The following is a 21217-nucleotide window of genomic DNA, read 5'->3' as shown; positions in this document are numbered from 1 at the left end:
CACCATCAGAAATAATGTTCACATGATTAACTATTAAAAACAAACATTTTGGTCCCGCTGGCTTGTTGGAAACATGTGAGTTTGGAGTTGAAATGAGCAAGTTCTGCTCTGCGGCGCTTCATGGAATAAAACTTCTGATGATGTGTGATATTAGCTGCTGACTCTTTAGTCCCAACTGGAAAATAAATTGTTTTTTGAAGATTTGCCAGATCTCAGAGATAAACATAATGTGATGATATTTTTAGAATTGGAGCAGAACATCAGTTCATATATGGCATTTGATCTTATATCAGTATTTCCTCAGTTTCCTCCCATGACATTTGACTCAGACTCTGATAGTCTGTAATTTAGGCCTTGGGCTTCGTGATGTATCTAAACACAGTGTCCACTGTGTTATTTTGCAGCTGATTGCTTTTCCTGTAGCATTCCCTAATCTTTCCTGAATAACAGAACGAAAGCATCTGATTATTTATAGAGCCTTAAAGCCCTTCACAACCCACTTTGACAGTTGAAAGGGTTATACACATGCAAAAGCATCTCCTTTACTTGAAGATTTGATCAAAGCTGTCAGGTGCTGGAAGACTGAATTATTTTAGAATAACAAATGACAACCTTCAACATCAGCAAACTGACATAAAAGCTCAAATCTTTTCTTTCATATCTGGATTAAGAACATGTATCATTCTTTACACAGTATGATTTGTGTATGAAACCACATAATTGTGCAAGTGTAACTGGCTGGCAATGAAGAAATGTTTTCAATATTTTGCTTGCTGATACAGTTTCATCAGCCTTTTTTGTCATAAGACTTCTACATAGATATTTCAGTCATATGCTTTCAACTAAATCACAGTTTCATCAGTTTCTACCTTGTTGTCCATCTATTTCAGAGTTATCAGAATCTGCCTCCACATCAGTAGAAACCCCTTCATATGGCCTTGGCTGCATCTGACATGTAACCCTCATGATGCTTTATAAATTGGCACACAGCTACTTTATACACAACAGCTTACAGCTAATAAAGTCATGGCCTAGTGGTTAGAGAGTTTAACTCCTAACCCTAGGGTTGTGGGTTCAAATCTCGGGCTGGCAATACCATGACTTCAGGTGCTCTTGAGCAAGGCCCCGGACCCCCAACTGCTCCCCGGGCGCCGCAGCATGAATGGCTGCCCGCTGCTCCGGGTGTGTGTTCGTGGTTTGTGTGTGTTGACTGCTGTGTGTGTGCACTTTGGATGGGTTGAATTCTGAGTATGGGTCACCATACTTGGCTAAATGTCATGTCACTTAAACTCATTGTCATGCAATACTAGATACATTTTACAGAATTGTAGGTTAAATATATGCATTTACATATGTATATAAACTACTACTACAAAACTATTTAAAAAAACGGAATAATATAATTTAGATTTTTGAAGCTGAAATGAAAGATTTATAAAGTGCAAATAAGGTTACCAGCATGAAGAAATAGAAGACCAACACATTCGAGGAAACTGATGAATTTCTGCTGAACATTTCATCATAAACACCAGATACCTCCCTAACCGACCATAAAATTGGCCAGAGTTAAGGCCTATTTACACCAAGACCAATATCTATTAACCACATCCTGGTAACCAACCAAACACTTTTGCAACCACCTGCTAATCTGCCTGACTGAACATCCTGTAAAAGCTTGGAACTATTTTTGATTTGGAGATTAGACTTTGTCAAACCAACATTCAAAATTCAAAAACTTTCTCAACAAACCTTGATTTTCTAGTTTTATTTGAGTTTATAGACAGTTTGCATTCCTTGACTCATGAAAATAGCATTACATTTTTTTTAATAATGGCTATGAACTGTTAACAACAGCAAAAATAAATAAATAAATAAGAATCCACACCAACACAATAACATATTGTTTTTATAAGTGTACTGCAGCTTTAAATGAAATAATAAACAAATTCAAACATATTGAAAATGCTATTTTCATGTGTTAAGGATTGCAACCAACTCAAAATAAACTATAAAAGTAAGATTTGTTGAGCAGTCTGATGTTGGCTTGGCAGAGTCTAATTTCACCATTCAAATAGTTAAAGTTTTAAACTTTAACATGACTGTACAGTCAGCAGATTACCAGTGCATTGCTAGGTGGTTGCAAGAGTGTGGTTTTGGCGAGTTGCTAGGTTATTTTAACTGGCTGTTCAGGTGCTCTGGCCAGTTTCTGGTTCATTCTAGGGCAGAAGTTCTCAACTCTGGCCCCAGTGGTCCAATTTCCTGAAGAGTTTAGCCCTCCAACCCTAATCAAACACACCTGAACAAACTAATCAAGATCTTCAGGATTGCTAAAAGGTTACAGACAGGTGAGTTTGATCAAGGTTGGAGCTAAATTCTACAGGAAAGTGGCTCTCGAGCGCCCGAGTTGAGAACCACTGTTCTGGGTGGTTGCTAGTAAATGCTGCCTGGTTACTTGGAGTTGTTCCTCTTTTTGTTTTACAAGGTGGATTGTGTAATTTCTTTCCTTATTTAAAAAAAAAAAAAAAAAAATTGTCTTCCGCTACCTAATCGTTTTTTTTTTTTTTATCAAAAAATAATTCTAATCAATGATTATACACTATATTTTAACAGTAATTACTGGTTCTAAACGGCACTATTCATTGGCTAGTAAAGAAACACTTGAAAGGATGGTTGTAAGACAAACAAGTAATTCTAATTTACTAGATCTGTGGTGAGATCGATAGTGGTCATGACATCTCACCGTCGCGGTCAGCTGAACTGCTGCTCGGACTAATGTCCTGTCGTTTCTGTGAATGTCTTTTTGAGTGCGACACCGCCGTCTGAATTCATATGACTGTGCTCGCTCCCGTCAACCTCTCGTGACTCGTGAACGCGCGGGCTACATAGAGTAGTAGGAGCGCAGGCACGATTTATCTCTCAGTACCTAGCAGAAACTGCGCCGGCCGGTGCTAGACAAACGATTTGACCTTCAGCGAACCGGAGAGTTGATCTCTACCATTCAGACGTTTTCACAACAACCACATCGGACTAGAATCGTATCATTTTACCGCACCTGCTCGTTTTCTTTCGTAAACACAGTTTTATTTGTTAGCGAGTGGTGGCCACGTCCTTGATTTTTTTTCTGACCTCGCGGTTTGGAAAAACCTAACATTCTGAGTGGTTTTACCCAGGAATGGATAGTGGAGTTGTCACTGAAAAGAAAAGGTAGGGATTCCCGTTTTTGTTTCGAATAAAGTGGTCTTCTGAGCAGAAATGGTTGCGTTTTGTGCAATATACAGGCCTAAAGATATTCATCCCCGTCACACAGGACATGTCGCCATTTTGTGCTGGATGGCTAACCAAACGACAAGGAGCCAGATTTAAGCCCTCATACCGACTATTCCTCTTTAAACAACAATTTAAACGATTTAAAGAATCAACTGTTGCTTTGTAACGCATTATTTTGGCCTTTAGTGTCTGTGGAAGGAAGCTAACAGAACTAAGTTGGCTGCATGCTCACTTAAACTTCCTCTGGTTTATTGCTTAAACTGTTGTAAACAGTTTATAAAGCTATAAACGTAATTCAGTTCACATGATAATGTGTAAACACATTGGTTATGTAGGCACAGACGTATTTGACCATGTAACTCAAACTGCACGAATGATTATATTAAACATAAAACACATGGTTTATCCTATAGTGTAATAATCAGACAACTGTACGTCTGTCAGAATTGAGGAGAAAGCAAATGGCATATCTTGTACACTGTATTCTGTTTTTTTTTTGTGCTTGATTTAGTTAGGAATGTTTCATGTAGTTTATTGTCTAAGTTAAAAAGAGCCATGAGCTAGTCTCATGATGGAGCACTTGACCCCACTTGTGTTCACTTTAACTCGTCCTTCTTCAGTCAGGCAGTCTGGCATATTTGTGGATAAAGGACTGGGAGCAGGAGTTCGTCCTTGGGGTTTGCTGACAGTGTCTTATTCTTTGTCAGGCCTGTCATCAATGTGGGTTCAGATGAGATGAGATGGAAATAAGTGTTGGGATTACAGAGGCTGGAAAATGTTGCTTGGTTTTTCGGTAGGTGTGAATTTACTGGACGGGTGACTCTGGCATTGGAGTTAAGTGAAGGTCCAATGGGACACCATTTATATTGTGTTTCAGGTCAATTGGGCCCATTTCAGTTTTTGATTTGTTGGAAATACTTGTTAACCTATGATGTTTTGTTGAAAATTTCTCATTTAGGGTGATGAACATACATGTAATATATTGATACTTTGGTGTGTTGTTGTATGCAAAATTGCTATCGCAATTAAGATTTTTGCAGTTTATTTTGGATCATGGAATATTTCGTTGTTTAAATTTAGCTAAATTTAAATTTTACGTTTTTTGGATGTAGTCTGTTTCACAGTCCTGTTCTTGATGAACCCTCTCAGGGTATTTGTATTCATGCATTTGACTGACACTTTTATCAAAATAAACTTGCATTGGAAGGTTTTTTTTTTTTTTTATCAGTTTCTATATGTTCAGTTCTCCTGTTTGAGCTTCAGGAAAGCATACGGAAGATGGGCTTTTCCATATCTTAGGTTTAAAATGTTTTTAATGTTATATTGTAATATTTACCTAATTTTTTCATGTTTGAGAGATGAAAAAAGCTTGGCTGTTTTTACCTGATTTTTTTTGTTCTTTGACTAATTGAATGCAGTTAAGGTCATGCCTAGATTTACCTGGCTTTTAAAGATAATCTCAATTTTTATTTGTTGTTATAACACTACTTTGTTATAGGGCTTTAGTTTATACCTCGTCTAAAGTGAATAATACCTTGTTTTCTGTGGCAGTGTTTTCTTCTGACATTATTTTGGTTGGCATCCAAGTTCAAGCTGCGACACGCTTTTTGCATCTCTTCTTTCAAATCTTAATCACTCTCGGCATTGACGTCAAAGCAACTAGCTTCCTGCCCTGTCTTGTGGCAAAACCTATTTGAATATTGAAATGTGGCCCCCCTTATGCTTTGCTCTTAAGGAGTGTTTTCATAAGCCTTTGGTTAAAAGGTGGTCTTTTGATTCTATCATTGTTTCTTGCATGTGATCTAAATGAATCCAATTATATTGGGAATCATGTTGTAAAACAGGCAACATTTTGGACCATTTGTATATTTGGGTTTACTGAGTTTCGTATTTTTTTTTCTTTTCTTTCTGTTTTCTTTTTTTTTCCACCTTCGGTAGGAGCTCAAAAGCCCTATTATTTTCCCCCTGGGTGTTTTTAAAGGTTGTGATATTTGTGATGCTGTCTTAAGAAAACAAAACAAAGAAGATGCAAGTAAAGACTGGAATAGTATTTTATTGTAATACATAATCTAAAGCACTTTATTTTATTAGCAACTTTGAAAGATCTTGTATATTGTTTTTTGACAGTTAAAGTCTGTTACTATTAGAATTTGACAGGATGGGCATAGATTATTAAATCACAAAGTTGAATAATTAAAATTAAATGGACCGTTGCATTCTGCCAGTAAATACAGAAATGAGAAGCTGGTGATTTGCGTTTGGCAAATGGACCAAGAGAATTCAGTAAATTAGATCTGCATAACAGATGCAGTATAATAACATGACTTCTTGGTGAGGTTATCAGCTTGATTTATTTTGTCTTCATGAGACAGATTAGCTTCAAAGCAAGTTCTTGTATTTTCTCTTCTTATTGCGTTTTGAAACCATACAATGCGACCTCTTACATTTTCAGTTAAAGGCATAGTTCACCCAAAAATGAAAGTTTTCTCATTAATTACTCTCCCCCTCATGTTGTTCCAAACCCATAAGACCTTTGTTCATCTCCGGGACACACATTAAGATATTTCTGATGAATTGCGAGAGCTTTTTGATCCTGCATAGACAGCACTGTAACTACCACATTCAAGGCACAGAAAGAAAGCACATCGTTTAAATAGTTCATGTGACTTCCAGGGTTTGTACTTTAATGAAAAACCTGGAAAAGTCATGGAATTTTAAAAGTGCAATTTCCAGGCCTGCAAAAGTTTTAGAAAAATTGATTAAAAAAAAAACAGGCATGTTTTAAATCCAGGCTCCACTGATATTCAGGGCTGTAGAGGTCGTCTCTAGGTGCTGATCCACCAATAGGGTCACTGTTGCATCATCACAAAAACTGTATCATTCGCACATCTTTTAAAAGTCTGTTTAAATAATTCAGTAGTTGCATGATGCACAATTGTTATTTGTGCTCTCACAGTCACATCCAAAGCATGTGGATATAAATCAGTCTCACAAACACCTCATGACAACCAAATGGAGTTATTTATTTGCAACTTATTGCTTCCAGATTCACATTCTGTAAAATTGCCCACCCTGGCACATATCCTCAAGCAGAGTCAGTTTTTATTCTTAAGTGAATGTGAGAAAGAAAACCGTTGTGTGTCAGAATATTGGAACTTTGCAGTCTTTAAGTCTTCCTTACTTTCAGAGGGTCAGAAAGCTGTTTGATTTAATCAGAAATCTCTTAATTTGTGTCCCGAAGATGAACGAAGGTCTTGCGGGTTTGAAGCAACATGAGGGTGAGTAATTAATGACAGAATTTGGATTTTTCATCCTTTTAAGTTAAAAAGCTCCCCTTTGCTAAAGGGGCCTTCCAGCGACCCTGAAAACAGTCAATGATGTAGACATATATTAGTGAACAGTCCATATATGGAAACTGGCACGCATAGACACAAGCAGGCTCAAAACCACAATGAAAACTGTAAGGATGGAGATGGACCAAAATATTTGATTATTCAAATATTCGTTCAGTGGGTTGGCATTCGATTTTCAATTTTGAGATTCTAATATTCTTTTTTCGAACACCTGGCATCCCCGCAAAACTTCTCATTCACCCTTGAATATGAATCACCCATGAGTGAACCTCATGATTCAGTTGATCTGGAAGACAAGACAAAAATGCAGAAGACCTCCGCTGTCTGGGAGCACTTTAAATTGAGTGAGGACAACACAAAGGCAGTGTGCCAAATATCTGATTTGGAACAGGCCTATCACAACAGTTCTGTAAGTAGTACACCTATAGTATATTGTTGTTGGTGTAAAAAAAACAGAAACAGCTTTTATCCACCATGTTAATCAGTTATTTTACAAATACTTGCGAATATGGCAGTCATAAAATGTACAGTAGCCCAGCCTTATGATACGGAGTTTATTTTAAAAGTATAGCTCTTAACAGACGTGAGTGTTTTGTATCACAAGTGCAGTGTCCGTTCTCGGAGCATATAAGCCGTACCCGCTTGCTTCTGACTCACGCTGCTCTGTAGTTTGGAAAAAAAATGTTTATTCATTCTGAATGTAGCGTGTCCATATTACACCAAAATGTGACCGTGCACTCCTGTGCGTCCACAACAACAACACACCTGCCACGCGTGACGTTCGATCTAGACACGGTGTTAGAGAAGAATATGTTCAGCCCCTTCCCTCCAAAGCTTCGAATATTCGGTGTTGATTACTACCGAAGTTTCAAAGCTCAAAAAATGGTATTCGGACTAGCCCTAGATGTGTGTGTGTGTGTGTGTGAACGAGCATCCCCTGTGCACAGGGGTTTTCCTCTGTTTATGGCTAAATGATTTCCGTTTTGCTTCTGAAAATGCTTTGATAGGGAGGATGAGAGCAGTTAGGACACCGTCCCTCCATTGTCTTGCATGGCTTTGACAGTTGACACAATTCCTGCTCATTGTTTGTCATTGCTGCTTTGAGCTTGGAGCTCCTAGATGGGGAATATTTGTTGCATGGAAAGCTTATTAGCCATTTAAATAATCAATGGAAAAATGTAACGTGAATAGATTCTGCATCACTGTGCATTTATGTTTTAGAATCAGTGGGTGGCATTATATTTCTAAAAGAGGTGTTATCTGTAGCAATGGTTTGAGATGTGTGGCTTTCACACAGTGTAATTTGCTGCTTGGCCAGACAAATCACTGTTAATGGCTCGCGATAGAAAATTGAAAGTTATTTTGCTGAAATATGATAATACTATGCAGATGAACTAACACTACTATGAAGCTCTGACGGTTCTTGACCTCCGTCTGCTGACAATGCATTAGGAATTTTCAAATTGTTGCAATATTACTGTCCAGTCCAGCTTTAATTCTCAAAAGCTTCTGGGTGAATTAAACAGAATAACACCATTGACTCACTCCACACTGTCTGCTGTTTTCGGGCATTGACGTGTGTGTGCTGTTATTGCAAACGCGGGCTAAATCCAGTTCCTTAATGTTTCCGTATCTGGTTTCAAGCTTGTTTGAGGCTTAACCTCTTTTGTCAGCTGACCTGATAAACATCTAAAAGATGTTTTTTTGTTGTTGTTGTTGAATTAGCTTCTGATGATAGCTGAGGTTTTTAACTTTTTGCTTAAAGCCACTTCAAGACTGATGTTGTGTTAAATCCTAGAATCAAGAAAAGACAAGTTTATCAGGGTTTTTAAGCCATTTGCCCTAAGTGTTAGCTTTTGTTAACAATGGAGAGTTTTCTACATCGGTAAACCGTGAGTGAACACCCGAAGGTAGTAGCATTTGTTAAAGGGTGTGCATTATATCGTTACTCTTTGTTTCTAGTGGCTTTGCTTGTTTTTTTTAGAGCTGTCCATTCTTGCAAAGAACTGAAATATTTGTTAAATGTGTGGGAGTCTGTCTTGGCAGTGTCAGAATAGGCAAAGGTCCCAAGAGTAATAGACATGCTTCTTTAGAAATCATGATGAGACAGAGACTTATTTTAACAAAAAGCTTTTTTTGTGATGACATGTTTGTCAGGAAAGAGTTTTTTGTTGTTGTCCAAGAGCTATTTATTGTCCAGATTTTGACCTTGCATGCTTTTAAGACCAGTTACTTTATGGCTTGTTTGTGTGTAAAACTACCTTCTCGTGCACCGTAAAGTTAATGTTGGGAAATCTGAAAACGGTCTGACATGACATTTATCGCTGTTGGCTGGCTTCCAAGGATTGTTACTGTGTCTGTGTCACCGTGTGTCTACACTCCTTTCACCAGCCAGTCACACTGAAACTATCTTTCTGGCCTCTGACGTTGCATGTTTTGACGCAATTCAAATGAAAGATTTAAAAAAAGTTGACCTTGCTGCTTCCTTCAAGCACTAGTGCAGGAGGTCTCATCACAAACACGGAGCAAAACTAAGGCCACACTGTCCTTCCTTATCTTTTCAGGGTGAGCTCGGAGCGCAGGAAGGAGAAGTCCAGGGATGCAGCACGATCTCGCAGGGGAAAGGAGTCTGAGGTGTTCTATGAATTAGCACACCAGCTCCCTCTGCCACACAATGTCACCTCCCACCTGGACAAAGCCTCCATCATGAGGCTGACCATCAGCTACCTGCGCATGAGGAAGCTGCTGAGCTCTGGTCAGTATGCTCACTGGAATATTTACATGTGCAAAATAATTACACCGTGTGCAAAAGAGAATCAAAACATTGCCACAAGAGCATATTGGAAACAAATATTGTATACGCTGAGTTGATGAACAGAGGGAAAAACCTGCAATCTGCAATGTCACTGGGGCAGAATCCTCAAAGAGTGCATATTAGTACTAATATGTACCTTTTAGACACTGTATGTACAAGTGCTGCATGATTAGCTGAAATTGCAATATGGCTTATTATGACTATCAAATTGCAAAAGCCGTGATTTAATTAAATAAATGTTCATTTACACTCAAGCAGCTCATAATCTACTGTTCTCATCTCTGCATCTGCTCTGACTTTGGGATGGTTATAACATGCATTTGAGAACACATTTTCCTGAAATTGCAATGAGAAGCACTTATAAACCTGCTATTGTCAACAAAAGTAAATCTTTCTTTCCCTATATTTATAACATGTACTATTAGTATTTTGGTACTAATAAGGACCTTATCTTCTCTTCAGGGGTGCATAATAATACTAGTATTTATTTTTTAGGTACTAAAATGTAGTTACAAACTGTTTTAACTCTCCAGATACTATATTTTCTGACAGTGTAAAAAAGAGGCTTAATGTGCTGCTATGACCATACGCTTATTAGATTGCTAAATGATGTGGTTTGGCTTTGCAGATGAAGAAGAGAAGGAGAATGAGGAGGAGAGTCAGCTGAACAGCTTTTATCTGAAGGCCTTGGAGGGTTTCCTCATGGTCCTGTCTGAAGATGGAGACATGGTTTATCTCTCTGAGAATGTCACCAAAAGCATGGGCCTCACACAGGTATGTTTATTTTGTTTTTTTGCTGTTAAGATTTAAGGCTCAAGTTGTAGCTAACTCTCTCTGCCATCTTTTCTTTCAGTTTGATCTGACTGGTCACAGCATCTTTGAATTTTCACACCCATGTGACCATGAGGAGCTGCGAGAGATGCTGGTCCATAAGACCGGTAAGTCACATGTGGTTCACTGCAACATTTTCCTGCAAAAATATACACCAGCCATACATGATAAATGCATTAACTGCATTAATTTTTTTTGTCAATGTGTAGGATCCAAAAAGACCAAGGAACAAAATACTGAGCGCAGCTTCTTCCTGCGTATGAAGTGCACGCTCACTAGCAGAGGGCGGACTGTCAATATCAAGTCTGCTACATGGAAGGTAAGAGATGTTGTATGAATGCTAACAAAGTTTCCTCAGACTGTCACTAATTTGTTGGTATCCACAGCCTATACATAATTACCCCCTAGCATTGCCTTTTCCTGATATATTTTTGTTCCCTGATTTGCTGATATATAATGGTTCATTAATTTTGATGACATTAGAATCATACAGGAAATATAACAAGGAAGAAGGAAAGAAAAAGTGGCTTGAACCTTATTGTGCACAGAGCATCCTTATAGTAGTTATGACACATCTGCTATAAAAAGACTTTAAACTGAAGTTTCCCCCTTCTCTCTTCTGATGCAGGTTCTTCACTGCGCTGGTCACGTCCGTGTGCAGGAGCGCAGCGAGGATTCAGGAGACTCTGGCTTTAAAGAGCCTCCTCTGACCTACCTTGTGCTCATCTGTGAGCCCATTCCTCATCCCTCGAACATTGAGGTGCCTCTGGACAGCAAGACCTTTCTTAGCCGCCACACTCTGGACATGAAGTTCTCGTACTGTGATGAAAGGTTAGCAGGAAGATTTGATGGCCTCATATTCACCTTATCTTGCAAAGTGCAAGAAAGCTATTTCCTGTCATGTGCAAGACTTCCGATTTATTAACCGCTATAGGAAGACAACTAGAAGATTAAAAACCAAGTGCAGCAAATGGTAAAATGATACGTGCTACAAACCAGTGTGTTTATGATTATAATAATTAATTAAAAGAACTAAATATACAAGTTTGCAATGTAAGGCAGCATAACGAGACTTTAAATAAAAAAATAAAAAAACAGAAAAATAAAAATAACTAAAGCAAATGAAATCAGAAGCCTTGCACATTAAAATAATGTGCTCTTATGTTAAGAATAGCACGGATACATCCAACAGAAAAAACTATTTCCCTCAGATTATCTAGATAGATTGGTGCACAGCTCTTTTTCTTTGTTTTGTTGAAGTTTAAATGGTTTGCCCCACTTTATGTCACCATTTCTTTCTTTCTTTTTTTCTTTTCTTTTTTATATGTTATTGCCTTTGTCTTGATGGTATCTATCCCTAGCAGTGAAAACTATGTGGGCTTACCAGTTGTTGACATCTTTGAATAAAAGCAATGCTGCAGAACTAGGCTAGTAGGCCAAAGTACAAAAGCTTGTGTTGTGAACGTTTACAAATGTTATTAACTCCACCTAGTGGCAGAAGCCGGTAATATATATATATTTCACTGTCGTGTTTTATGTGTATGTAGTATGTACATACTATAATAACTAGTTACTATCCCTAAACTCATCTATGAACTGAAGGGGAAAAAAAATGACTAAAAAAGATAACCGAAATAAACATATTTGAAAGCTATATGTAGTAATATTTATTATTAAATTAATTTCTTTATTTTAATAATAACAGGATAAAAAACTAATTAAAACAAATTAAAATGGCAAAAGCAGACAACAGAATTAGTAAAACTTTAAACTAAAATTACATTTTAAACTGAAAATAGTTTAGTATATGAATAATACAGCATATTTTTGTGTTCGAAACACTGTTTTTGAGCAAAATCATTACAGCTGTAGATTAGACATGTATGTGAATTACACAGTTTCTTTTGCACGTAATATTACATTACTCACATGTGAACTCAATGTAAAGGCTAGCTGCTATAAATTCTTTGGCCACAAACAGTGAATACACAGGATTCAGCATTCTTGTTCACATTAGGATCAAATGCATGGTGTTGCGTGAACAAAAAATGGGTTAAGGAACAAAGAAGACTGAGACCCCTCTGTATTAGACTTCTCACATCCAGATCACGTTGAAGTGGCAGTTGTTTCAGCATGTAGCTATAATTGCATACCAAATCCTCTCACTCTTTCCCAAAGGATCACAGAGCTGATGGGATATGAGCCAGATGATCTGCTGAACAGGTCTGTGTACGAATACTATCATGCCCTGGATTCAGATCACCTCACCAAGACACATCACAACTGTGAGTACCCGGACAGAATGCATACCTGATCATGATAGAGGTTTCACTTTAACGTGCAAAACTGTTACAAAAGATGTCTTGTGGAAAACCTCTTATTGCAGAGTGTCATTTTTCCCCAGTGTTCGCCAAGGGCCAGGCCACCACAGGCCAGTACCGCATGCTGGCTAAGAAAGGTGGTTTTGTGTGGGTGGAGACTCAGGCCACTGTTATCTACAACCCCAAGAATTCTCAGCCGCAGTGCATTGTGTGCGTCAACTTCGTTCTCAGGTACATATTCGGTTTTGTCACATATTTAGTGGAACAGTGGTTTTATATGAGCAAAATATCATGAAAAGATCTTTGCTGTATTTCGTGTGTATACAAATGTGTCTGATCATAATCCATCTTGAACGTTCTGTCCCGTCCAGTGGCATTGTGGAGGGGGATGTTGTCCTGTCCTTGCAGCAGACTGTGACAGAACCTGAGGCTGAGGAGAAAGAGAACAAGGAGATAGAAGATGAGGCCTCTGAGGTGGACATACTCAAACTCTTCAAGCCAGAAAACCTCAAGTGTCCCATAAAGAGCTCTGAACTTTATGAGAAGCTGAAAGGGAAGCCTGAAGCTCTTACTGTGTTGGCGCCTGCTGCAGGAGACACCATCATCTCTCTGGACTTCAACAACTCAGGTGCGTCCTGAAAGATGGTTAAGTGTTCAAATGGAACATATTAAGCTTTGCTCACTTTGATTTGCAGCAAATGTAAGGCAGATGTTTTCAGTGAGAGCTGGCATGAGCAAAGAGCATATATATTCTCCTTCTCATTATTCTCATCTTGTTTAATCATAGATGATATCCCTGCAACTTGTATGAACGCTTTCCCTCCACAGTGTTCATTTTTAGTGGCAAAAAAGTGTAATTGTCCAAATAAAGTGACATTTTTAACAGCAGCGCAGTTCAATAGCTGTGGCTCGTTGTGCAGCCCACCAGTATTGTAAGGCAACCAGAAGTTGAAGAAGAACGTCTACTAGCAACTGACAGCTCATACACTTCTGTTGAAAAGTTTGGGGTTGGTAAGATTTTTGTAATGTTTATCCAAAAAAAAATTATATTATGCTCACCAAGGCTGCATTTATTTATTAAAAACATAATAATGTATTTAAAATGAATTCTTATTTTAATATATTTAAAAATGTAATTTATTCCTGTGATAGCAAAGCTGAATTTTCAGCAGCTGTTAATCCAGTCTTCAGTGTCACATGATCCTTCAGAAACTATTTTCATTAGGATTCTGTGAATAGTAAGTTGAGACAAACAGCATTTATTTGAAATGGTAAACTTTAGTAACAATGTAAAATAATTAAATCTCACTTTTAATCATTTGAATGCATCCTTGCTGAATAAAAGTGTTAAAATTGTTCTCACCCACCCCCGAAAAATAAATTCTTACTGGCCCCAAAACTTTTGAATGTACCTTGATATAATGCAATTCCTCTGCAACTTTGTAACCTTTTAATGACTGAAAACATATTTACTAATCCTCTGAGACTGTTATATGAGAAATATGGATTCATAATCTTAGTTTCTGAACTAAATATGCACATAATTCCTTGGTGTGCTTCCAATAATCATTTATCAATAATTCAATTTCCTCCAGATTCTGACATGCAGCTGCTGAAGGAGGTGCCCCTCTACAATGATGTCATGCTGCCCTCCAGCAGCGAGAAGCTGCCCATCAGTCTGTCTCCTCTGACCCCCCTTGACTCCACCCCAGTCCTGACCAAACTAGAGACCGGAGCGGAGGACTTCCCTTTCTGCTCTGCTTCTGATCGTGGTCCAGACTCCACAAACTCATCTTCCACATCTGGACTGGGCTCCTCGAGGGTAAGTACTCATTAAACGTTTGCATTTTTTTAGCTGCTATTTTTAGTCTTTTAAAAGGATTGCTTCTTTTTAATGGTAAATGAGATTCTGTGTGTGTATTTTTAGCCCAACAGCCCCATGGAATACTGTTTCCAAGTAGACTCAGACATAAGTTCTGAATTCAAACTGGACCTGGTTGAGAAACTGTTTGCTATTGATACCGAGGCAAAGACCCCTTTTAGCTCCCAGGTAACCCTTTAACTGAAATATTTCCCTCTGTGGTTATTATTGCATTGCTTAAATTTCACAAGACTGTGATTTTCTAGGCCGTGGAGGATCTCGACCTAGAGATGCTGGCTCCATACATCCCAATGGATGATGACTTCCAGCTGCATATCCCCTCTAAACTGGATCCGCTCCCCTCTGGCCCTCACTCTGTGTCCGCCATGAGCTCCCTGTTCCAACCCTTACCCTCCCCTACATCTCCAGCCTCTTCCTCCAGCAGCGTAGTGAAGCAGGAGCCGTCATCCCAGGCCCCTTCACCCCTGCACCTGCTGCAGGAGGTGTGCAGTGCCCCTGTGTCACCCTTCAGCGGCAGTCGCGATGTTTCCCCTGCTCGGTCTCCCACCCCACAGAACAGCAATCAGCTCAACAACAGGTAGAGCTCTCACTGGCATGACGTCCTGCTGGCATCATCTACAGTACAGTCAATCTCAGTCAGATCAATCCTTTAGCAGAGGGATCGGATAGCTGATCTGTATTAAACTGCAATTAGATTAAAACCAAGGTTCTACCATTAGCATAGAGCACGGATTCGGACTTCATTTATATGTCACTACTAGTAAATTAACTTATTTTGTATTTGTTGCTCCAATTTCACAGAGAGCTGTCACCAAAGATGCTAGCCATCCAGAATGCTCAACGTAAGAGGAAGTTGGAGGAAGTGACATCACTTTGTGAGGCTGTTGGACTGGTCAGTCTGAAAATAGATTAAGTAAAAATGAATAAACTGATGAAAACCCACTTACAGAATAAACTCCTAAATCAAAGAAGGAAAAAGCTTATGTGAAACATTGTTAAATGATTCTTGAAAAAGAGTTTAACCACTCTCCAATTTCCTGCAGGGTGCTTTGCTTCAGAGTGTGGACAGTGTTGTCGAACCTGGAAAGAGGGCAAAGGTTTTAGAGGTTAAAGGATCGAGTATGCTTGGAGGAAATAAAACCATTCTCATACTGCCCTCTGGTTAGTAACAAGACCATCAAACTCTGCCATGTAGTTTATGAATTTTTAAATGCAAGTGAAGTAACTTTATATTAAAATACTAGCAAAATTAGTATCAAAAGTGTAAAAAAAAATTTAGTGTATTCAGTTCGCAGGGAAATACTTTAGTACTTTTTACTTGACGGTAATGCAACTTGTAATTTTTTGAGTTCCATCTTAGCATGTAAATACAATGGTCAATTAATTAGCTCATCTCTTTTCCCTTCTGATTCTGCAGATGTGGCCAGTCGCCTGTTGTGCAGTTCTTTAGAGAGCAGCCATGGGCTGCCTCAGCTAACACGTTACGACTGCGAAGTCAACGCTCCCGTGCAGGACCGCCATCATCTCCTGCAGGGAGAGGAGCTCCTGCGTGCTCTGGACCAAGTCAACTGAGCTTTGCTGTGTTAAGCAATTCTGGACACTGCATCCCCATCTCTGCCCACTGCCCCCTGGATCCCTGAAATCAGCTTCCAGTTTTTCTCCTTTTATTCCAAGCCCTAATATCAAGCCCTCTATAAACCCCAGTGTATTAAAAATGTACTAGATGACCTGCACCTTTTATTTTTTTCACCAGTGATGTGGAGAGGAGCCCAGAGGGAGTCCATCCATCCCAGTGTGTAGAGGGCCTGGAGACAGAGGAGTGTAATATAACTTAACAGTGGCAGCAACCAGACAAGTGTTAAGAGCCTTAATGTTAAATGCACACTGATGCACAGATGCTTACACCTACAATCTCTCGCACTCCCTCTGGATTCCCTGTTTTCACCTAAAAATAAATCCCCGTGGTGTTTTATCCTCTTCCCCAAAGCGTGTGTATTGTAGCTACAGTCGCACAATCTATTTTCTTAAGATAAAATACCAGCAGTCCATGCAATATATGAAACCATTTTTATGAATATGTACTTTTAATGAAAGATTGAACAATTTATTTTCAAGAGTTTTGTTGTGTAGCGGTTATGTGAGTTGTGTGTGTGCACTCATAGCCTCAGTGGTTAAACGCTGTCGGATATTTATGAGTGTTGCTTTCATTGCAATGGTATTTGCTTATTTCACTAAGTTTTCTCTTGAACAGTACAGATGAATTGCAAAAGAGCCATTGAAAGTAATGATGGAGAATGTGCAAAAAAGGGAATTCAAAATCATGATGTGGTGTTCTCATGATGGTTTTTGTCTCAAAGAGGTTGAAACAGATTTATAGTTTAATTATGCAATGGATTTTTATATTTTTCTGTTTAGTTCTGGACGTGGTAGATGCTTAATGTAATTCATGCTTAATGAGCTGTTTTAGATCATACAAAAAGCTGATGTATCATTTATCCCAGTTTTACAGGTATTTATAATGGCATTAGAACATGAATGCTTAGTTTAGTTCAGATGAATGTTAGCCTTTTGACAACGTCCTGCAATTATTTTATGAGCTTTTATCTTGTTTTTCAATAGGAAAGACATATTATTTTATGTTACTGTAATCTTCATTTATCTCTGCAGACTTCTCCTTTATTCTCTTAACACTAAATGTTTTGTTTATTGCATAATCAGTAAAAGACAATTGTGGACCAGAATTTTGTGATGTATGTTTCAATTGACGTGACACTTTTTACAATTATTATTATTATTCAGGACTACGTTAAATTACATTTGAAACAGAGTGACAAAACACTTCTATGATGGACTTTCAATATCTAAATTATTTTTGTGGAGATTAAAGTTCAAGTGTCTGCACATTGAATAGAAATGCTAAAATTCTCGGTGGGGAAGTTATTTGGAACATAGTTTGGTGTAATTTTAATTAATAATAATAATAAATAAATAAAAGCAGTGAAGCAGCCAAGTTTTAAAATATAAACTTTTATTTTATTATAAAATATTATTTAAAAAAATTAAATTGTGAAAAACACAGGACACACACTCGTCTGTGGGGGTGACGTCTGAGGCTGAGACTAAGAAAACCCCAACAATAGTATTAACATTCATGGTTTAAATATCACGATATGATATCGTCAATCATTTTTTGCTGTTTAAAATGGTATAACCGTTTTTCAAATATTCATGAAATCAACATGAATTTAGAGATTACATTTCAAAGACTGAACTTCATGTTTTTTGCAATCTGGTTTCTTTTACCGTTCATTTCAGTGAACGAGTTAAAAAAAATGTCACTGAAATGCATGAAACCTGGGTACCTTTTTCCAGAGATGGGACCAAGTCACACATGTGCAAGTCTCAAGTAAGTCTCAAGTCTTAACCTTCAAGTCTCAAGTAAGTCCCAAGTATTTTTTTCTTGGGCAAGTCAAGTCAAGTCAAGTCACAAGTTATGTCAAGTCAAGTCCAAGTCAAGTCACCTTAATATTGTTATTTTACCTGCAGAATCTGATCTTAATAAAGTTAAGACAAGATATAAGTAACTGTCAGTAAATTAAAATAATTTGGATTTGCATTGTAAATACTCATGTTCAGTAAAATAAATAATGGAATCAAACAAAATTGTAACTTCCTAAAATTATTTATTTTTCACTTCTGCCAACAGTGTTTGAAATGTTTTACATTTTCAACATTGAGTCCATAAAACAAATAACAGCTAAACATCCAACAGACTCCTCTCTGAAAACCTCTCTCTCTCTCTCTCTCTCTCAAACAGAGTTTACATACAACATTAAACTTTGTTACATTTCTCCTCTCTCTCTCTCTCTCTCTCTCACACACACACACACACACACACTCTCTCTCTCTCTCTCTCTCTCACACACACACACACACACACACTCTCTCTCTCTCTCTCTCAGTATAGAATATAAATATGACGTATTTTCAGCTGTTTCATACTTTTTTGTTATGTACAGTACAGACCAAAAGTTTGGACACACCTTCTCATTCAAAGAGTTTTCTTTATTTTCATGACTATGAAAATTGTAGATTCACACTGAAGGCATCAAGGGCTATTTGAGCAAGAAGGAGAATGATGGGGTATATATATATATATATATATATATATGTATGTAATGTGCACTTCTCATAATTGGGTAATCGAGGCAGCTACATTTGTTTTTCTGATTAATTGTTTTGCTCTATGAGAAAGACAAGGTAACAAAATATTCGGGGCTTATGCCCTCTTAGCCCAGCCCTAGCGCCGCCCCTGGAATGCGTTTTTTTGACGGCCTGCTAGCGGATCATTAGGGGCCGTTCACGTCACGTCTTCTGCGCGCGCAAGTTCGCTATTTCCAATGTAGGCGCGCGGTATGCGCGCTCATAATGGAAGCAACGCGCGCGCGTCTCACCGCATCGAGTTAAAAACATCTAAACTTTTCAGAATGCCGCAAGCGCACCGCGGGTCATGTGACAATAACTAACCAATCAGCTTCATCCTTTCCCGTATCAACGTTGAAAGCTCAGCCAAGATGAAGGAACAGCTGTTCATAGCTGTATATGGATTGCCATTTTGAAATGAATTTAGTAGCAGAGCTACTGCGAGCGATTTTTAGTGCTGCAAATCCATTTATCCTTTGCTGAAATTTCCGCGTCTTCATTGAGAGAGAGCGTGTCATGGATGCTTAGCAACGACAGACGCCCCAGGAGCACTTCTGCCCGAGCGCTTTGGAAAGAAGGAGAAAGCGGCGCGACTAGCGTTTTCCACGCGTTTTTAGGCGCGAACTATTGAAGACAAAAGCGATGACCCTCTGTACCTCTCAGGCTGACATGTTGATGTGATGTGATATCTGATTTAAGTGGGCGTGGTGTGTGTAAGGTAGAGAGGGCATGACTGATGATAGTGTCCTGATCCAGTCATGACGCTATTCTCAGCCTGCGCTCCAGCTGAGTAATCAACTTTATTTTAAAAAATAATTTATATATTTTATATTCAAACTGAAAACATGATGTGTTTAACACTCAAGTCATTCAAGTCATCGTGTCTCAAGTCAAGTCAAGTCCCGAGTCTTTAACTTCCAAGTCCGAGTCAAGTCTCAAGTCCTAAAAATAGCGACTCGAGTCGACTCGAGTCCAAGTCACCAAGTCACAAGTCCCCATGTCTGCCTTTTTCTGTTAGATTGTAACAATACAGGTGATTAAATTACACTGAATCACTTTCCTGCATGTTTAATGACTGATACATTTTGGTCCTGGACAAGATTCCTACATTGCAATTTTGCACCAGCCTTAAACCTAAAATAATTTTCATTCTTCATGCCCTGTTAAAGGGATACTCCACCCTAAAATGAAAATTTTGTCATTAATCACCACCCTTGTACCGATGTCGTTCCGAATCCGTAAAAGCTCAGTTCATCTTCGGAACACAATTTAAGATATTTTAGATGCAAACCTGGAGGCTTTAGACTTTCCCATAGACTGCCAAGTAAATAACAGTGTCAAGGTCCAGAAAAATGTGTCATCCGCGCCAAATTCTGCACTGTTTCTACATTCTGCTTTGATTTGAAATAAAACGGCACATCCTTGTGGTGCGGATGACACAGAAGAGCACACACAGCAAGGTGATATGGAGTGACACAGAGGAGACTGCTGACAAAGGAATTATTGAATAACGTCATTATTGTTTTCTTCACTTACAAAAAGTGTTCCCATCGCTTCATAAAACCCAGATTGCACTTCTGATGGCAGATTGAGTATTCTGACGACGACTTTTCATACCTTTTCTGGACCTTGACACTGTTATTTACTTGGCAGTCAATGGGACAGTCTCAAGCCTCCAGGTTTTCATCAAAATATCTTAAATTGTGTTCCGAAGACGAAAGGAACTTTTATGGGTTTGGAACGACATGGGGATAAGTGATTAATGACAAACTTTTCATTTTGGGGTGGAGTAACCCTTTAACCTCAAAACTGCTGCTCCGATGTGCAAACTTGTCAAAGATGCTTACTGTAAAGAAAAGAGCGCAAAAGCATCACTAGGTTTAAGAATAATATTACTCTGAGCCAGAGTGTTGGACATGTTGATTGAATTAATTGGTTTCTAAATTATATAATGAGAGAAAAGCCTGCTGTGGTGGATGGGGTAGAGAAAAGAGGTTTGGAGATGGCCCTCTATCCCCTTTTTGTATAAGAGCTGTAGTGGGAACATATCAGAGACTTACTGATGGTAAAATCCTTCTGTTATGAACTTAGATCTTAAAAGTCACTACATAAGTTAATTCTAGATGATTCTTCAAATAGAGGCTCTTCTCCTTTTTAAGATGTGTATGATCTGCTGTGCAGTGAGTCAAATAGTTAGCAACACTGAACCTGCAGTGAGTCCCACAGTTATCAACACCAACTCTGCAGTGAGTCTGGAAGCAGACAGCAATATTGACTCTGCAGTGAACCCCAGAACAGACGAGGCTGAGTCCCACTGTTGTTTTCAACACTGACTGCAGTGAGTCTCACAGCAGATAACAACACTGACTCTGTGGCAAACTCCACAGCAGATGGAGCTGTTGTCTGTTCAGTTCATTTAGCAAATGTTGAACACAGAAAAGTTAGGCTACATAGTGTTGCTTTAAGGTATGTTAACTTACACTTTTTTTTATGCATCTTATGCTCAGTATTTATAGAACTTGGCCTGTCTAAACTCATACGGACC

General features: G+C 38.5%; 1 protein-coding gene and 1 long non-coding RNA gene across 3 annotated transcripts; both read left to right on the top strand.

Moving 5' to 3' along the window:
- Positions 1–2864: 2864 nt before the first annotated feature.
- LOC127938303 (hypoxia-inducible factor 1-alpha) lies at positions 2865–17210 on the top strand. Of its 2 annotated transcripts, none has more exons than XM_052534819.1 (15): positions 2865–3204; positions 9185–9375; positions 10064–10209; positions 10289–10373; positions 10476–10585; positions 10895–11097; positions 12445–12551; positions 12671–12818; positions 12959–13215; positions 14183–14409; positions 14515–14637; positions 14715–15046; positions 15271–15361; positions 15513–15630; positions 15887–17210. In XM_052534819.1, exons 1-15 carry the CDS (start codon positions 3173–3175, stop codon positions 16039–16041), a joined length of 2325 nt encoding a protein of 774 aa, XP_052390779.1. In that variant the 5' UTR covers positions 2865–3172; the 3' UTR covers positions 16042–17210. The 2 variants fall into 2 exon arrangements, with proteins under 2 accessions (XP_052390779.1, XP_052390778.1); XM_052534818.1 differs by lacking the exon at positions 2865–3204 and adding an exon at positions 3890–4060.
- On the top strand, positions 13222–14082 carry LOC127938304 (uncharacterized). Its single transcript, XR_008148661.1, has 2 exons — positions 13222–13594; positions 13740–14082. It is a non-coding gene; the product is annotated as an uncharacterized LOC127938304 (long non-coding RNA).
- Positions 17211–21217: the final 4007 nt, after the last annotated feature.

This window comes from Carassius gibelio, chromosome A20 (assembly GCF_023724105.1).
Source record: "Carassius gibelio isolate Cgi1373 ecotype wild population from Czech Republic chromosome A20, carGib1.2-hapl.c, whole genome shotgun sequence".
Lineage (NCBI taxonomy): Eukaryota > Metazoa > Chordata > Actinopteri > Cypriniformes > Cyprinidae > Carassius > Carassius gibelio.
This window is presented reverse-complemented; position numbering and strand designations above follow the sequence as displayed.

Bases quoted from the DNA above. Each gene is read 5' to 3' on its own strand.
- LOC127938303 (XM_052534818.1), top strand. From the start codon at position 4,008: ATGGAAATAAGTGTTGGGATTACAGAGGCTGGAAAATGTTGCTTGGTT. The intron at 14,410-14,514 runs GTAAGTACTCAT...GTGTATTTTTAG, and splicing joins CTGGACTGGGCTCCTCGAGG to CCCAACAGCCCCATGGAATA. The intron at 15,362-15,512 runs GTCAGTCTGAAA...AATTTCCTGCAG, and splicing joins TTTGTGAGGCTGTTGGACTG to GGTGCTTTGCTTCAGAGTGT.